Here is an 18722-nt window from a genome sequence, read left to right as displayed (position 1 = left end):
GCCTGTTTTACGTCATGCGTCCATATTAATGTGATTTGTGGCTTTTCTGATTACATTTGTCAGGTTTACGCTACACAAACGTACATATACGTACGTTTTAAAAACAACAAGAACAACATGAACAGAAAAGCAAAGGAAGCTAATACAAATTTCGCTCTGTCTGCCCGGAGACCTGCTCGCGCTTGCGCAGTGTGCAGGAAGTCGCGTCGAGCGTAGATCTCCAAACCATTCCCCTCTACTGCTGGAGTGTCCGCTCGCAGTGAGTGTGAATTATCCACATGACGTTGTATCAGCGATGAGGTGAAGCTCCCCCGCCCCGGCAGTGCAGAGGCTCAGGCAGATCCCTACAGCCAAAATGGCGCAATGTTTACGTCTGTGCATAAGCGTTTGTTATACTTAGTGACTCTCATGGGGAGTTTTTACTGGAAAAGTATTTGACTCAACGTTTTAATCGCTTTCACAGCAGCACCGATCCGGAAGAAGCCGTTAATGACGATTTAAGGCACGTATGTTATTAGCAGATTAACTACTGTTTAAGAAATAGCTGGCGGTTAGGCCTGACGTTAGCTAGCCGCTTGTTTTAGTTGACTGTACGTTCACTTATCCTTTAACAAAAGTAAACAGCTACGGCTAAAAGTTATAGCCTCTAAAAAATCCTCTTAATCTACACAGTTGTGTATACCCGAAGTTAGTTTCAGCTGCACTAAAATGTTTTCTAGATCTAAATGGCAGGCTTCTGTTCAGCAGATCTGTTGCGAGAAACTTCACCAGCAGGAAGCATGCAAGCTGAGGCCACAGACACCTCACTGAAAGAGGGCATAGAGGTTCTGAACATGAAGGACTCAGAGGAAGCTGCAGAGGGCAAAGAGGACGAGGACAGCACGAAGCAACCGGATACGGAGATGGCAGAGGAGGACGACGCAACAGCCAAGGAGGATACAGGTACAGTACACGCGTAAAGATACATGCATGGGCAGGTGTAGTGAAAGGACGCACAGTAGACAGGAAGTTTCATTATCAGGGTAAAAGTCTTCAGTGTGGACAAGCATGTCCTGTACAGGTAACTAGTGTGAGTCTGAAGTATCAGCAAGGACAAATATCCGCCCATTTTCTTAAATGCTTATTCACCCAGGGTCTGGTGTGGGTGTGGTGCTGGAGTTGGAGTTGGCATTAGTGTGGTACACCCTGCGCCAGTTCTTTGTATGTAAGTTAAAAAGAAAAAGCAAACAGACTGCTGGGACTAGATATAAGCTGATGTTTCTGTTTTTAACTGTAATATTTGCTTATATTGCTATATAGACTGCAGTCAACTGGATTTATGATGGGGGATGTATATTTAAATGTATATTTAAAATACAGAAATCAAGTATCTTTATGACCCTGCGTCATTATACCTAGATTATCCAATCTAGAGCACTTAACAAAAAAACCTAGTCATCCAAACTGTTTTTCAGGGTTAAAAGACAGCAATAAAATGCAAAAACCATCTATTAAAGAAAACAAAAAATCAATACAAAATATTAATATTAGAATCAATCCAATTGTGAACTTTAAGAAAGTTGGAGGTCTTTTAATTTAAAAAAAATATATATATATATAAGTTAAAAAATGGTTTCTATGAAACTATTCAGTAAAGCCACTATTGCTCAGTAACTGATCCAGCCTTCATTAGAAAAGTCTGTGTTGTTCTGTGCCCTGATGTACTTGATCACTTCAAGTCTTTTGGCTTTTGTATCACTTGCTGCAGAGAATATATTACACACGAGAGAAATGTTAGCTCCTGCTATCAATAAATGTCACCACTGATTTTCAAATAGTTTTGCTATTTGCACCCCGATGCCCATCAGTGGGTGTGATGTTGATGTTCTGTTGACATATCAGTCCGTCCCTACGTAGAGCTTGTCACAGAGAAGTCAAAGCAGTGTGTCTGAAAGATGTTTAAATTGGACCTATTATGTGTATTGCTTTCTGTCATACATACAGTACTTTTTGCAGTGCTGATTGCTCCTATTAAACATGGCTAAACCTTCACATATTGAGGTCAGTGTATGTACAAGTAATCCCCTTCAAAAGTCCAGCCTACAATCTACACATGGATCTGTCAGTGGAAGCCAGTATTCCTTATGTGGTTGCCTCACACATCGTCAACACGGACCTGCAGTTCAGACCCTCTGAGGGGCAGCCAATCAGAACAAAAGCATGTAGCTCTAAATTGAAGGCGGGGAGCTACATCAAAGCCCAGTATAGGGTTAATCCACAATAAAATGTCGCTTTATTATTGTTTTTAAAAGAGATTTTAAACTGACTGTGTACGTTTTTTTTCTCAGATGGGAACACAGATGCAGTGGGAGGAGAGGCGCAGCAGGATGAATCTCAGGCAGACGCAGGGGTGGAGGCTGAAGATGGAAAACAGAAAGCCGAAGAGGCGGACGGTGACTGGGAGCTTCCGTACAGCGACGAGGAAATGGAGGACCCCAAAAACTGGATGCCTCCTCCCGCAGAGATCAAAAGACTCTATGAGCTCCTCGCTAAAGGAGATATGCTGGAATTGAACTTTGTGCCCCTTCCTAGAAGGCCCCCCACGCCTGAACAGACCTCTTCGCCCGAAAGAGACGAAGAGGAGGAGGCAGCCAAGGAACGGGAGAGGCAGGAGAGGGAACGCAAGTCAGTGTTGCTTTTCTTTTTGGTCATTTCAGGATTAAGGAGTTTGGTTCGAGTGCTTTTGGTTGGTCATGTTTCGTTTTGTTTTTTCAGGCCTCCAACTCCAACTGAGTTTGACTTTGATGAGGAGAAAATGCAAACCACTCCAAAAAATGCTTTCCTAAGCCGGCGCAGGACTCCTGGTATGTCACAATCAATTATTTGTGTTGTCTCTTTATAATCTGGACTTTTTTGTCTTTTATTTAATAATGATTTTTGCCTGTTGTCTCCCAGGATCTTCTGCCCGCTCCTCTGTTAAAAGGGAAGCTCGGCTGGACAAAGTATTGTCAGACATGAAGCGCCACCGCAAGATTGAGGAGCATATCATGCGCACAGGAAGAGATCTCTTCAAGAGTGACAAGAAGCTGGAGGAAGCCCTTTCTCCAAACAGCCAGAGGGAGCGGGAGAAGGAGAGGGAACGGGACAGCAACCCCAACACCATCTTCTCACCACGACAGAGGAGATACTGATGGTTTCTTTTGAGACAAGGACTTGCCCAAAGGCATCTAAAGCCAAGCATTTCCCTGAGGCTTTCTAAAAAACTTGAATTTTTTTTAATGTAACAAGTTTTGTATGTTTTATGTGTTTTGTATGATGGCAATAAAAATTTTAACCCTGGAGGACATCCCTCACCTGTTATACTCTGAGCGTACTGACAGTTTATTTCAATCTGTGGCTAAATGAATATGATGATATCGTTATGATTCTAAATTATATAATAAAGCTACTTTTGTCTGCTCCCTTGTCACAGGTGGTGGCCACAGTGGGTAGCTCTGCTTTGATTTGAGTTTTATGCAGGGTATAATATAATGTACCTGAAAACACTATTTAATGAGGATTGCGTTACAAAGTAATTTAACTGATGGAGTCACTTTGATCTTATGAAACTTGTGTTTTTGGCCGTAATGCAAGAATTCATATACTAAATGAAACAACTGGTGACAAAGGTATTTCTCCCATATTGGTTTCTCTTCACTGGCTTCCTTTTTAAATCCAGAATCAAATTTTAAATAATTCTCCTCACATACAAGCTCTTAAATAATCAGGCCCTTTAAAGACCTTATAGTACTGTGTCACCCTAATAGAGTCCTTTAGTTTCAGACTGCGGGCTGACTGTGGTTTCCAGTAAAAAGTAGAATGGGAGGCAGAGTCTTCAGCTTTCAGGTCCCTCTTCTGTGGAAACCGGCTCCCAGTTTGGATTCAGGAGATAGACACCCACTCTACTTTTAAGATCAGACTTTAACCTTTCCTTTTTGATAAATATAAGGTGACATTGAATAATCCTGTAGTTACACTGGAGGATTGGGTGGGTCATGGGGCCCACTGAGTGTTCTTCTTCACCCTCTCTGTGGATATACCTCTCTGCATTTAATATTAATCTGGCTCTCTTCCACACTGTGTCTTTGTCCCGTTTCCCTCCCCTCACCCTCAACCAGTTGTGGTGGATGGCTGCCCCTCCCGAGCCTTGTTGTGCCTGAGGTTTCTTCCTGTTTGATGGGAGTTTTTCCTTCCCACTGTCCCCAAGTGCTTAAAAAGGGGGGTCCTATTATTGTAGGGTCTTTACCCTACAATGTAAAGCACCTTAAGGTGATTGTTGTTGTGATTTGGCGCTAACAATAAATATGAGGTGCTAACTTGGCAGGCTAATGTTGTAAGTACAAAGAAATTTAAAGCATTTCATTTCAATTAAAATATGACTGAAGTGCCGATTTTTAGCTTTAATTTTGAGGCTCTACAAATATTTTGCTTTGACAAAAGTAATTGAACAAACTAATATAACTTTAAACATAAGGACTATTTTTAGTACTTGATGAAAATTGTTTGCAGTCAATGAAGTCCTGAAGTCTACAACTCATAGACATCACTGAATGCTGCGTGTCCTCCCTCTAAGTCCTCTGCTGCAGCCACCTTCAGTTGCTTGCTTGCTTGTCTCTTTGTCATCAGTTTTGTCTTACCAAACTCCAAAGCATGCTCTTTTGCATTGAAATCAAACTCTTGGGTTGCTTTTGCAGTTTGCTTTGGGTCATTATTCATTAGCACCTATCAATTATGGAGTATTTAGCTGAATCTGAGCAGAGCACAGTGCTGCACACTTCACAAATCATCCTTCTACTCCTGTCAGCAGTCACATCATCAACACCAGAGACCAGGTTCAATTAGCAGACATGCTAAGCTGTTCCTTATCTTCTTCATACTTTTCTCTTCCCATATTTTAGTACACATTCATTTTTGGAGCTCACATTGCCAGTTCCACTGAACAGTCTCCAATTTCAATTTCAGCACTTGGTATCAGCTCCACATCTCTTGCTTGAAACATTTGTCATGAAATAACATGAGAACACGCCTCATCTGGACATCAAAACTATGTCTGAGACTCTGAAAATGAGGACGTTTGTAGAAAAATGGTTGCAATTCCAAAACCTTTAATGCGAAATATTTGCATTAAAGCTGCAAGTCTGCACTTCAATTACATCTGGACTGTTTGATTTAAACTACTATACGACTAATATTATAGATGTTATTAGGGCGTAGAATTTAAAGAAAAATGCATAAATCTGCTTCATGTGGTCTCATTAATAATTTGATACCTCTGTATATTTGAGAAAATAAGACATTTGATTACAACAGTTTTGGTTTTTTTTCCAAGGGTAGCTGCACAGGCAGACTACCCTCACTGACCCTCACTAACCTCTGATGCAAACCCAGTCATTTTGTTTTATAAACAGGCCCCAAATATGAAAGAAACATCTCAGTTCAGAAAACAGCTTCAAGGGTTACTCCGAGTAGGCCTTCAGGGGGTAAAGAAAGCTGTAAGTACAGAGCTGCAGTGGTGACAATGAATAAACTTTTCAAAATCACACAACTTCACTGATTGTGGCACCCTCTACTGGCTCATTCCTACCTAGTGATGGAGCTACACAATCAGTCTGATTTTAAGTACTAAAAGCTTTAAAAAAAAAAAAAAAAAAAAGAGTCGAGACAGGTTCAGGACAGAGAAGTATATTTTAGCTAAGATTGAGTAACAATACAGCCTTCACATGAGGCTCAGAAGCATAGAGTATAATATGTATGCATAAATATGCATTCAAAACCACAAACCAAATAAATAAATAAATAATAAATACTTACAAATAAATAACAAGCATTTCGTGGAATATACAGTACATCAGTTGAAATGTTTTGAGTATTGTCAAGAAGCAGTACCTTATGAAGTCATGGAACAGGGGAATGGATATTCTGTGTTCAACATGCCCATGGCTCTCCAGATGCTTTGGCACACACTTCCCTGTCTTTGATGGTTTTTAAGCTGTCTGAGTTTTTTGTTTTTCCTGTTTTGTTTCCTTGACCCATTTCCAGAAAAGTGTAGCTACTTAAAACAAACATGAAATCATACAAAACAAGCTTGTTTGTTCGAAGAAGGTTCATAGAACCAGTGGCTCAAATGATTGGAACATTTCATACAGGGCTGAAAGGCTTAACTCACAGACTTAACAGCAAAAAAAAAGTAACAAATGTGCTTCCTTGTCTTTGTTGTTCCCCTTCAAACTTTGACATTACGAGACCCCCTAACAGAGCTAGAAACACTCAAACATCACAGATCCCTTTGTGAAATATTCCTGCAAAGTAATTGGTGCTGTTGTACAACACCAAACAATTAAAAGTAACCATCTTATATGTAAAAATAATAATAATAATAATAATAATAATAATAATAGTGATGAAAAGGAATCTACACAATCTTTATCTACACTGAAACGAGGACCACTGTGGAAATATCTGAGGGTAGTTTGCGTTCACTAAGCTGTAAGACTGTGAAATGTTTCCGTCTTAACGTCGAACTGTCAAAAATGTCGGATGCAGAAGTCGGACAAAGCCTAAGAAAATAAATAAACACTGACCTAATACTGACATGGAATGACTTTTTCTTCTTTTTTAAAACATCTGCTATGTACAACCATCACGTTTTTCTGTCCGAGGGAAAGCCTCTTCCTTCTTTCTTGAGAGTAAAAAATAATAATATTTTAAAAAACTAAAACATAAAGAATCAGGGGGAGGGGAGCAGGAGGGAGGGATAAGGCAGCAGAATACAGTCGTATGAGATTATCTCCGTTCTAAAGATGAGTCAGTCTGCAGGTCGGTTACATTTTTGTTAGAGTGACAGTGACTACATAGAGGATACAGATAATAAACACTAACAAGTCAAAATACTGTTTAGCTGGGATTTTTTTTTCTTTTTTGAAGGTCTTCTTCATTACTAAACTGAATTAGGCCTTCCATCTACAGCGAACATACTAACATACAATATAATACATTCCTATTTTCCTGCTCTTCCAGGAGGCAGAGAGGACTGAATTTGATCTACGTGAGGGGAAACGGCCACCTATGCTTGCTGTACATCCAGGCAACTTCCTCTCTAGTCAGTGCATGTTCCTGTCTGTCACAGTGCCCGAAGACATCTTAAATACTGAGCGTGCCAACACTTCCTTTATGTTTCCTACAAACTAAGAGGCTGAAGTACTTGAAGGCTAGCCGCTGAAGCGTTTAACTGTTTTGCTGGCTACAAGCACTTCAGCACAATCTGAGGCCACCGTCTCAGCTCGTTTCAAGTCTCGCTTTCCTCCTTGCAGCGTTCCTTCCTTTACATACTCATTGGTACATTCGCCTTCTTTCCCTCCCCCGCCCCCAGCCTCCCCTCCACACCGCTCCTCTCAGTGCGTGGCCAGCTCGGGCTCTGTGGGGAGCGTGCTGTAGCCGTTGGCGGGCTGGGGCAGAGCGTTGCCATCCCTCTGGAGCTCCTTAGCAGCGGCGGCGGTCGGGTGCGGCCTCTGCGAGCGGGAGGTGCCCGTGAACAGTCGCAGGGCGCCTCTGCAAATGAGGGAGAACCAGTAGAGCTGGGGCGCCATAAGCAGAGCAGCGCCGAGGTTACAGTGCCAGGGCACCGTCAGCGGAACCATGTGGAAGGGAATGGATGCGTACCTGGACCCAAAACGGGGAGGAGACAAAAAAAATTGCAGGGTTGTAAAACGTGCGCTCACAAACCTTTCTAGTGGCTGTGCAAGTCACTGACCCGAGTTCAGCCAGACAGCAGAACAGAGATGGAAAGAAAGACATACCTTCCGTAGACGTAGTAGAGGTAAGGGAAGAGTAGGACTCGACAGATGAAAAAAGTGATCAGCATAAGAGCCCCATTCACTTTGTGCAGGAGAGTGTGCTGCTGTTTGTACTGAGAGCGGGAATAAAAAGAGAGAGGGAGAAAGAAAAGCAAGCGGTACAGTTTGGTGAAAGCCACCGATGTTAATCTTTGACTGTAATACTGTTAATTCTAATATTGTTATATTTGTTAATGCTATCTAAACAAGACGAGGTGGAAAGCACAGTGTAATGCTCCTGGCTGGAAAGGTGGGAGGGCAGGGAGATGCTGCAGCAGCCCCTTTTTACACCCTCATTAGCTTAAAGCTTTATCTTGAACCTGTTTTCGTGAGATAACACAGAGCACAAACACACATCTGCCTAAGAGGTTTTTCCTCGTGCCCATTCACTAATCTCACATGCTAGAATTACATGGCATCCCATCAATAAGAACCCTTTTGTATTACATAGGGTTTTTTTTTTTAGTTATTTCTTTAAGCAGGGAGGTCTAAGGACACAGCTTTTGCTGTTTATCAAACTGCCATGTGCACTGTGAATGGGAGAGCCAGGGTGCTAAGTGATAAAGGGTAGAAGGACATGCAGATAGTGTATCTGCTGAACATCCAGTGTAAATCTAGGGTGCTATGTTCAGAGACAAACAGCTGTGGGAGCCTCACTTTGGAGTACAAGCAGACACGGAAACACACAGACCTAAAAACAAATACAGGGGGGACGTGCAACTCCAGCAGCGGACTGTGTTACCAATTAAAGACTGATGTTTCTGACAGAGCTGTTCATGTAAGACGCAGCTGACAGGAGCCGCTGGGCATGAACAAGCTGCATGCTGGGAATGGCTGGAAATATACTCTCCGATGAATTAAAAAAGGGAGAAGGAAAAAAAAAAAAAAAAACAGTAGAGAGTGCAGGAGAACTTTAGTGTGACACATGCACATGCAAAAAAAATTAAAATAAAAATGCACTTCAGTCTTCCTACAGGCTGAACTCAGATGCTTACCTGGATGAGTATTTTTCCTAAGCAGACAGACGGAGTGCTGAGCTCAGCCATGAACATTATGCCCTGGAAATAATCGCCCTTTCCTTGTCGCCAAAACTAGGGAGAGAGGGAAAAGAAGGCTGATTATTTGTCTAGACCGCTTTGTTCCTTTGTGGACTTGTTAGTACATCTGCAATAAAAATACCCCTTCTCTGGAAGTGAACGTTTAGCTAGTCAACTGAAATAGTTTGAAGACTTAATTGCTACTCTGTCAGACAAATGTGGACGGCTTTTTAATGCCTCTAGAAGCTGAACAGTGAACACGCTGCAGAACAGTGAATAACTTTAAATCTATTAAAACAAGGGCATAGTTTTAAAACCTGGAAAAAACGTACTGCTTAGTTTAGTTTGTTTATAAATGAGAGAAGAAGAATCAGAGAATTATCAGGTTCTTATTTGGCACCGGGCTATTTTTCCTTGACTTAACAGTACATTAAATACAATATACACCATATAAATTGCTTTATGAGACAATGATTATTAAATTGGACTTATATCCTTTTTGTGCTACACAGTAAGTTTTGCTTTGGGAATAAAACGTGAAACACTTCTGCCACAAGTACACTGCACCTTTTCACAAGACTAAAATACCTGAGTGTGGGTAGATAATTCACTGCTATACTTTTCTTGCTTTGCTCAGATCCGTGCTCAACAGAAAGAGCAATGTATGACAGTTACCACAGAGACGGGGAAGCAGACGGTGACCATGACAACATGGTGCAGCACCATGAGGAACTCGCGACGCAAGTAGCTGGTCAGCGCCGAGCTCATGTGCTGGGGTGCCGCTGAGGCCTCCTCGTGCCCTTTGACCCGGAGCTTGTACCAGTAGCACATGAACATGGCGTAGATGTCGTACACAAAGTAGGGAACGGCGAACATGATGTAACTGCTCGTGAGCCAGTGCCTGGAAGCATAACAGGAGGGACACAGCTTCACTAACAGTCAGAACACAACTTCATTAATACTGCACTTGCCTGCCAAGTTGGAGCTAAGTACAATTAGCTATATAAACTATGACAACCCTTAATAAAACAAAGCTTGCCCCCTCTGCAATGAAAAAACTAACTGGAAAAACCCACCTAAAACATATAGATGAGAACAAAATTATTAGGCCCTCCCCCCTGTGACATTTAAAGTTTCTGTCACAATTTTCGGCAAGGATTTGAGCTGTCACTTGAAAAAAGTATTATGTCAAAAACAAAAGAAAAACAAATGCTGATTCTCACAAAGCATGAGATGGATTGTAGTGTCAAAGAAGACAACCACTGGAACCCTGCACTGTGAGGTTCATATCAAGAAAAACTACATTTCTGCAGAAGAGAATCGTTCAAGCCAGATTGAAGTATGTTAATGATGACCTGGCACATCTTTGGCTCAGATGAGACAAAACTAGAGCTCTTTGGCCAGAGAAATGCTGCTTTTGTTTAGAGAAAGAAGGGAGGGGCATTCACCCCAAAGAACACAATCCATACATTGAAAAGTGGTGGAGGGAGTATTATGTTGTGGGGCTCCTTCAGTGCATCTGGAACTGAGGATGTCCTTGAGGTGGAAGGAATCATAAAGGCGATATTTGATATCTGATGAATGATATGGGAAGATTTTGAAATAAAACTTCAAGCATTCAACAGTAAAACTAGGTCTGGGTCGTCCCTTTGTCGTCCAACATGACAACAACCAAAAACATATATCGCCCCGGTAAAGAACTAAGTGAACGCTGCTGACTGGCTTGCACAGAGCCATTACTTTAATCCCACTAAAGATCTGTAGGGCAAACTGAACACCAAGGTCCATGCTATAAGACCTTGCATCTGGAGGGGCTTGAGAGTTTCGCCAAAGAACAACTGCCTGGGATTTACACGAGACATGTGCAAGAAGAAACAACGGCACGCTGTTATCCAGCAAAAAGGATACAGTATTGGCTTTTAGCAACAAAGTGAAAAGTGAAATCATTTAAGCATCCAAAGTAAAACTAGGATGTTTGGAAAAGCTGTGTTAAAAATTCCTTGTCTTGTTTGAGAACACTTGGAAAACACTTAAAAAAAAATTTTTTTTAAAGGGCATTTCAATAGAGGGATTAATAACTCTGTCCCTCATCTGTATGTAGAACATGAAAACCAGAGAGCCTATACATAGTCCAGACACAGACCTGGAAATGACCAATCATGATATCAAAGCCTGATCAAATGTGACAGAATATATTCCAGAAATGTATTCATAGACTTACTGGTCCTCAATGATGTCTTCACAGGAAGAGGCAATGATGTAGCCTGCTGAGGAAGCCATGACTGCCTGAATTGAGGACACCAACCTGAAATGACAAGCATTCACTGTCTAGTTAACACATGTTAAAAATGTGCAAAATAACACAGCTCAAAGTACCTGTAAAAACATAATAGCTTCCACATTAATCTGACACACTTGTTACGCAAAAAAATAAATAAAAAAAATAAGAGGTTTAGTCTAAAACAACCTTGATCGCACTGCAGTAAAAGCACCACTTTGCTATAATTTTAGAGGGCATGCTGTTGGCATAAAAGGTAAACAGAGTGAGGGTCGAGTTTCTAGATGGCATTTCTACATCTATTGCAAATAAGACAACACAGCAATTCAAAAGCATTTCAGAGGGGCTAACCTAGCTGATACAATCACTGCGTCCCCTTCGCTCCATCTCAGTCCTGGAATGGTCTTCAGGCATTGTTTGGACAGCAGGAAAAGGCCTGGAAAGAAAATAGAGCCAGCAGCTAGGATGGCCAGCATGTTCCCTGGCGATCTGTGGTTGAGGCAAAAAGTTCAGCAGGCAATCTGGTCCTTGAGATCCGTCGCTCTTTCACCTCTCTGAAAAACACGAGACATGACAGAGTGAATGAGGGCTCATACTGAGCGCACTACAATTCCCTGGTGTAAGCATGTCGCAAATACTATTCTAGACTACCATTGGTGGGAATAGATTTTTCTACTGAAAGGCCAAAGAAGAGCTAAGATTCAGGTAAGGGAAGGGTGCACTGCACTGAATGCTGAGAGACTACACGGGGATAGGATGTCAGTGAGCAGACGCCTTTGTGCAACATGCCGTTTTACCTATATGCATTTATATGCATATATATATATACACCTATACATATAAAAGCATGTGGTTTTACTATGCGGTTTTTACAGTTTGCACATAGTCGAGGAGCTGACTCATTAAAAGTTGAAGTCCATTAGCAAAATGCGCATTGCGCTATTTTTAAAATCCCAAACGTCGAAAATATTGACATTGCATGTAATGCTACTGCTGCTCAAAGCTTCTGGCAGCACTGCTAGCCGAGGTTAACCTGTCTGGATAACCAGATACAGGTTACGCTTTTGATTCACATACAAATAAGCTATGCTGACAACATTGGCGACCCAGCCTAGTCTAGTCAGTTAACCTTTAATTTTTAAATTGGCCCAAGCTCTGACGGGATGCAGACTCAAGGAGCCCACGTGTCAAATTTACTTGTTCCTGAGCAAACGCTAACTTACGTTTTCTCTCCAAATTTAACAGCTAGTTAAGCTAACTAGCGGCAGAGTGGCAAGGCGAGTTAGCGGGATTTGCCACTCTGCCGCTCCCAAGTCCTAATAAGACAAAAACTGGGTCAGCCAGTATGCATGTATGCTCAGTGTACAAAACGATATAGCCAACATTATATGCCATCCCGCGGCAGGCAACAGCAACTGTCTGCACCCCTCAACCGCCCGCTAACAATGAGTACAAACGCTAGCTAGCGCTAGCTGTGGTACTTTAGTCACCACTGGCTTGGCAACCGACACCATCCATCAATCCACAACAACAGTTAGAGAGATACTAGCACCTCCACATAAATACTAATCGTCAACTGTGTCCCCGTCTGTGTTTTCTCGCTAATTCATGGACAAGACACGGTGGCGTTAAACTGTTTCGTTAGCTTGTTATTTGTTTGTAGCAGTAGCAGCGCAGCTAACAGACCCCGTTAATCGCTAACCGTGGCTAGCGGATTGGAGTTTACACATGTCTAGAATAGAGGAAGAAATTGTTATGCAACATTTACACGGCGACTCTGCAGAGTCCAGTCAGCGGCCAGTCGAAAGTCGTGTCCTGTTGAAAGCGTTTAGAGGTATCCCGGGGGTCTCCGCCTCGATGATCCGCATGTTTATGTGACCACTTCAATGTTGAAGGGTAGCAGCAGCGAGCTAGCGCTAGCGTGCCTCAACTTAGATCAAAATCTGTATGAGGGCAGCTCACCGAGGGCATCGGTGGGAAGCATGCGACAGAAATAGCAGTATCTAATTAAACAGATGACAAAAGACAATGGCGCAGTCGGGTACAGGTGTCAGAGTGACTGTAGCTGGTCCAGTCGCTATGTCATCTCCTCTGTCTCGCCACAGCAGAGCAGAGATGCCGCTGCCTCCTCTCCTCTCTCAGCCTCCCAGATGCAACGTTGACTCAACACTGTTGGACTGCTGCGCCAGCTACTTTCCTACAGGTCCGGGCGGCAGCATCTCATGTCATGACGAGAAATTTGCACCAGTCACAGCACCGCATTTTGCAAATTGTTGTTTTCTGTGCACTGAAACGCTGAATGGATCCCACGTAGGGAAGCAATCTATTTCAGCTCGATTTTTAGTTTGCAAATATTAACTCTGCTTCTTTCAAAATCACAGACGTTTTAATCTGTTTATATAAAACACTGAAAATGTGCACAAAGAATAAAGCCCCATTCTCTGTGGTACAGGCTACATCTTTGAACCGTAGAGTCATTGTTTATAAGTGAACAGCAACAGCCAATAAATGTATCTCTTATCAGCCCTCAGCTGCACATAATCAGACATGCCTAGTGTCTTTACAGGGTCACGGCCCTGCCTGGCAGACCTTGCCAGGGAAGCTTGCAGATAACGGGACAATTAATGCTACTTTGTTCAGGCTTGGCAGTGATATCCATGTCTAACACTACTCAGTTGGTGCTGGGTAGCAAATGTGTATATGTATGTGCAACACATGCACATGCCAGCTGTCGGTGTAAAACGCAAACATAAGCCAAGGTGAAATTCAAAAGCAATCTGCCATGAAGGTTATAAACATGAGTGACCTTCCTAACTAGGCTCGTGAAATTACTCTTTATATTTTGTGGTTTATTACAGATTTGTAAAGACGTTAAATCATGAATAAAGTACAGCCATTTGTAAATATACGTACATACACACACACACACACACACACACACACACACACACACACACACACACACACACACACATCTATCTATCTATCTATAATATCTATATATATAGATATATCTATATATATATATATATAGATATATATATCAGAGTTTGAAGGAGTCATTATTCAGTTATGGTCAGATGTTTACTTATACTCATTATGGGCATAAATGTTATGGCAACTATGTGATTTTAATGATTTCTTCGAACTGTTTCTTTTCCAGGATGGAATGATTGTACAAAGTCTTTAATGACTTTTAAAAACAAGAATTGGGTTTACACATTTACATGTATTTGGGACTTTCTCTTACCCACATTGGGTGAGAAGTATATATACAGCGTCTAATATATATACAGTACATATACTCACCTAAATCTTCAGTGTCTTTTAACTTAACAAGGCCAAGGCCAATGAACTTCATATTACTGACTATGATAGACTACAACTGCCAGTTTCTCTTTGCCAGCATAAAAAGAATTTGTTTGACAGAACTTATTGGATCAATCAACACAGAGAACAATGGGAAATTCTAACGAACTCAGTGAAGATCTAAGAAAGAGAAGTGTAGATTTACACAAGTTGAGGATTTCTCCTATAGCCATTTCTAAACAACTGCAGATTCCAAGATCATCAGTTCAAACAATTAAGTATAAGATATCCAGATGTGTCACCACTTTGCCAAGGTCTGGAAGATGACACTAACTATCACCCTCAGATGAGAAGAAACTGGTTAGGATGTTCAGGAACAACCCAGGAACCACCAAAGCTCAATCGTGCCATGAACTGGAAACTGCTACAACACCAGCATCACCGTCCAAAATGAAGTAAGTTTTACATCGCTATAGAGTGAGAGGGTGCTGACCAAGGATGAAGCCCCCTTCCAAAAGTGACACCTATAAGCTCAACTGAAATTTGCAGCTGCCCACATGGACAAGCCAAATAGTCAGACGAGACAAAGATTGAGCTATTTAGCCACAATGACAAGAGTTATGTTTGGAGAAGTAAAGCTGAGGCTTTCAAAAAAGAAAACACGGTACCACCGTCAATCATGGTGGAGGTAGCATCATGCTCCTGGGGCTGTTTTGCTGCTAGTGGTATTGGATCAAATAATGAAGGCAGTGGACTACCTTCAAATTCTTCAACTTTACCTCAGATCAACAGCTATATGGTTGGAACGTGGACACAGTTGGGTGTTCCAACAGGACAATGATGCCAAACACATCAACACTGGTTTATGAAAGGATAAAGCAGGCTAACATTAGGCTTCTGAAGTGGCCTTGCTTAAGGATATGTAAAATGGGGGTGCAAGTATACTTTTGACCCTTTGTCTATGAGACAAAATCCAAACTATAGTCAAACCTATGGACCCAATTCTTGTTTTTTAAAGTTATCAAAGAACAGCTACTAATAACATGCAGTGTAAAATGAGTTCTGTTTGTTACTAGTTGATCATACTTTAGTCCACACCCAAGGACATTAACAGTCTTCCTGAACGCTCAACGGCATCCGCTCTTGTAGAAACATGAAATATTTTTTTCTCAGTTAAACTGCAAACATGTAGCTGCATGTCTGAGTAGTAAAATTTGCTTGGGGCCATTTCAGCTACTGGTGTCTGAGTTCTTGTTAAAATTGATGGAATAATGAACAGAGAAAAGTACCATCAGATTTTTATCCACCATGCAATACCATTGAGAAAGCATCTGATTGGCAACAGCTTAATTCTTCTGCCAATACAGTGTTAGAAAACCACACAATGGAACAGTATCAGTCATGGATTGGTCTCCCCAGAGTTCAGACCTCGGTATACTGAATCAGTGTGGGATCATCTTGACAGAGAACAGAACAAAAGCCAACAAACATCCAAAGAAGAGCTTTGAATGTCCTCTAAGAAGCCCGGAGAACTATTCCTAAAGACTACTTAAAGAAATGTCAAGAAAATAATGATACTACTACTACTAAGGGTTGGCTCAAGACTTTTTCATAATGCTGTATGTATAGTACAGTCATCTATACAGTCTGACTATACTAATAAGTACAGCCATACATTTCAAGTTCAAAGGAACTTAATTAATGGTTTAGCTAAATCAAATGACACACAAGGGGGGGAAAATGGCTGCAATAACATTAACTAATCCAAAACAATTAAACAAATTTGAATCATTTGGTTTCACCCAATTAGGCTGTCAGCTATTCTTCAGCTCTCCCAGCCCTTTGCCACACCTTTTGCCAGCCAGGAAGGGGAAGCCAAACCCCAGGTAACTCAAGCAAAGACAGATGTATTAATATAACATAAAACAGAACTTTGACCTTGCGGTGATAATATGTGTGCATGCCATACAAACATTGGAAGGTGAAATGAAAAAATAAATACATTTAATAAAGAAACAATATTGGACAATAAATAGAATATATTTAAAGTAGTGACTGCAAAGTAAACTAAAGTGAATCAACTGGCGGTGAGGTGTGGAGCTTACCATGTGTGGCTTGCCGTCACAGGTGCACATCAGTAATATGAATATCCCGTTCCTCCACGGATAGCTGGTTTAAATCCTATCTCTCAGAAAGGTCCTTTTCTGTCACCATGGGTACCTACTCCTCCTCCATTGCCCCTGTCACCTCTGGTGTCCCCCAGGGGTCTGTGCTGGGTCCCATGCTGTTCTCTTTGTACTTGTTACCCTTGGGCCGAATCTTTGATAAATACAACTTTTCTTTTCACTTCTATGCGGATGACATTCAAATCTATTTTGAACTAGCTGAGGATGTCACGTCGTCATTGCAACACTTCTTTGATTGTATGAATGAAGTTAAAAACTGGCTACTGAGCAATTCTCTCATTTTAAATGATAAGAAGACAGAAATTGTAATCTTTGATACTCCCTTCTCTCGGGCTGAACTAACTGGTATTTTTGGGCCCTTTGCTGACTCCCTTTCTGACACTCTGAGGAACCTGGGTGTTGTCTTGGACAGTTCCTTCAAGTTGGACAAACATGTGTCCTCCGTAGTTAAATCGACTTTCAATCAACTACGTCTAATCTCTAAGGCCAAGCCCTACATACCACGTAAGGACCTGGAGAAACTTATCCATGCCTTTGTTACATCAAGGTTAGATTATTGTAATTCCCTTTATACTGATCTCCATTCTGCCCTTGTTCACAAACTGCAGCTCGTTCAAAATGCAGCTGCGCGTCTCTTAACTGGAACTGGCAGGTTTGAGTCTATTAATCCAGTTCTTTCCGACCTCCACTGGCTCCCTATTAAATTTCGTATTGATTTTAAAATCTTATTGCTCACTTTTAAGATCATAAATAACACCGCGCCCAACTATCTTACGGATCTCCTCAGCTTTTATACCCCTGGGAGAGCGCTTAGATCAGCAGGCCAAATGCTCCTGGTGCGACTTAGATCTCGGCTCAAGACCAGAGGTGACCGCGCATTCGTCGCTGTCGCACCCTACCTCTGGAATAACCTCCCCCTAGCTATTCGGGCGTCTGATACAATTCAATCTTTTAAATCTCGATTAAAAACTTATTTGTTTAGCCTTGCTTTCCCCGCCTCCTAGAGCCCACATTCTTCCAATCTTCCATTTACCAGTTTTGGTGAGCCCATGCATATTGTAGCCTCAGTTTCCTGTTCTTAGCTGACAGGAGTGGCCCCTGGTGTGTTTTTTTTTCATCTGCTTCAAGGTTTGCTGTGTTGTACTTTGTAAGAAGTGGTTGTTTGAGTTACTCTTACCTTCCACTCAACTCAAAGCAGTCTGGCTGTTCTCCTCTTACATCAGCAAGGTATTGTCACCCAGAGAACTGCTGCTCACTGGATATTTTCTCTCTTTTCTGAAAACATGCTAAAACTTTTTTTCTTGTCATCAATATTTTCTGATTAATTTTAAGTGAAAAATGTCAAAGAATTTTAAAGCTGGCTTTATCCAGTATCCAAATTGGTGCTGCTGTATGGACTTTTACTAACATTATCCCTTTTTCCCACAGTGAAACCTGACATTTTAGGACATTCCTGATACAAAAGAAATCCCTAATGTATAGCTGCCTGTTGGAATGTTATACAAAAACCTTTTACTCAATTTAGTTGTCGTGTCTTCAATTAAAATCAGCACTAGTATCCTGCATTGTAAATTGCCCAGCTATGAAGAAATAAATGAATGGGTAAAGATTTATGGTCTCAAATGATCAATATGGGGCGATCGTGGCTCAAGAGTTAGGAGTTCGCCTTGTAATCGGAAGGTTGCCGGTTCGAGCCCCGGCTCGGACAGTCTCGGTCGTTGTGTCCTTGGGCAAGACACTTCACCCGTTGCCTACTGGTGGTGGTCAGAGGGCCCGGTGGCGCCAGTGTCCGGCAGCCTCGCCTCTGTCAGTGCGCCCCAGGGTGGCTGTGGCTACAATGTAGCTTACCATCGCCAGTGTGTGAATGTGTGGGTGGATGACTGGATATGTAAAGCGCTTTGGGGTCCTTAGGGACTAGTAAAGCGCTATATAAATACAGGCCATTTACCAATATGTGCAACTTTAGCATGTAATCAGACAGCACTACACTACTATAATCCTTTTAACTGCCTTCCCTTACTCAACCTTTGTACTTTGCAGACCAAATTATGCATCATTTATG

General features: G+C 41.7%; 2 protein-coding genes across 6 annotated transcripts; one reads left to right on the top strand and one right to left on the bottom strand.

Annotated features, from left to right (window-relative positions):
- Positions 1 to 11: 11 nt before the first annotated feature.
- pagr1 (PAXIP1 associated glutamate-rich protein 1) lies at positions 12 to 3341 on the top strand. Its single transcript, XM_026162942.1, has 5 exons — positions 12 to 502; positions 748 to 942; positions 2328 to 2664; positions 2755 to 2843; positions 2935 to 3341. Exons 2-5 carry the CDS (start codon positions 780 to 782, stop codon positions 3168 to 3170), a joined length of 825 nt encoding a protein of 274 aa, XP_026018727.1. The 5' UTR covers positions 12 to 502; positions 748 to 779; the 3' UTR covers positions 3171 to 3341.
- Positions 3342 to 5684: 2343 nt separating this feature from the next.
- tlcd3bb (TLC domain containing 3Bb) lies at positions 5685 to 13644 on the bottom strand. 5 transcript variants are annotated; one of them, XM_026162935.1, is made up of 7 exons: positions 12934 to 13644; positions 11517 to 11719; positions 11109 to 11192; positions 9563 to 9788; positions 8846 to 8941; positions 7815 to 7924; positions 5685 to 7677 (listed from the first exon to the last, which is right to left on the bottom strand). In XM_026162935.1, exons 2-7 carry the CDS (start codon positions 11639 to 11641, stop codon positions 7410 to 7412), a joined length of 909 nt encoding a protein of 302 aa, XP_026018720.1. In that variant the 5' UTR covers positions 11642 to 11719; positions 12934 to 13644; the 3' UTR covers positions 5685 to 7409. The 5 variants fall into 5 exon arrangements, with proteins under 5 accessions (XP_026018720.1, XP_026018722.1, XP_026018723.1 ...); XM_026162937.1 differs by having other exon boundaries at positions 13128 to 13644; XM_026162938.1 differs by lacking the exon at positions 12934 to 13644 and adding an exon at positions 12718 to 12925.
- Positions 13645 to 18722: the final 5078 nt, after the last annotated feature.

The sequence above is a fragment of the Astatotilapia calliptera genome, chromosome 3 (assembly GCF_900246225.1).
Source record: "Astatotilapia calliptera chromosome 3, fAstCal1.2, whole genome shotgun sequence".
NCBI classification, from domain to species: domain Eukaryota; kingdom Metazoa; phylum Chordata; class Actinopteri; order Cichliformes; family Cichlidae; genus Astatotilapia; species Astatotilapia calliptera.
The sequence above is the reverse complement of the archived record's forward strand: the minus strand, read 5'-3'. Positions and strand labels throughout refer to the sequence as shown.

Excerpts from the sequence above, each read along its gene's own strand:
- pagr1 (XM_026162942.1), top strand. The coding sequence starts at position 780 with ATGCAAGCTGAGGCCACAGACACCTCACTGAAAGAGGGCATAGAGGTT. Across the intron at positions 943-2,327 it reads AACAGCCAAGGAGGATACAG|ATGGGAACACAGATGCAGTG; the intron begins GTACAGTACACG and ends TTTTTTTCTCAG. Across the intron at positions 2,665-2,754 it reads AGGCAGGAGAGGGAACGCAA|GCCTCCAACTCCAACTGAGT; the intron begins GTCAGTGTTGCT and ends TTGTTTTTTCAG.
- tlcd3bb (XM_026162935.1), bottom strand. The coding sequence starts at position 11,641 with ATGCTGGCCATCCTAGCTGCTGGCTCTATTTTCTTTCCAGGCCTTTTC. Across the intron at positions 11,193-11,516 it reads GCAGTGATTGTATCAGCTAG|GTTGGTGTCCTCAATTCAGG; the intron begins GTTAGCCCCTCT and ends TTGTCATTTCAG. Across the intron at positions 8,942-9,562 it reads TCTGCTTCCCCGTCTCTGTG|TTTTGGCGACAAGGAAAGGG; the intron begins GTAACTGTCATA and ends CTCTCTCCCTAG.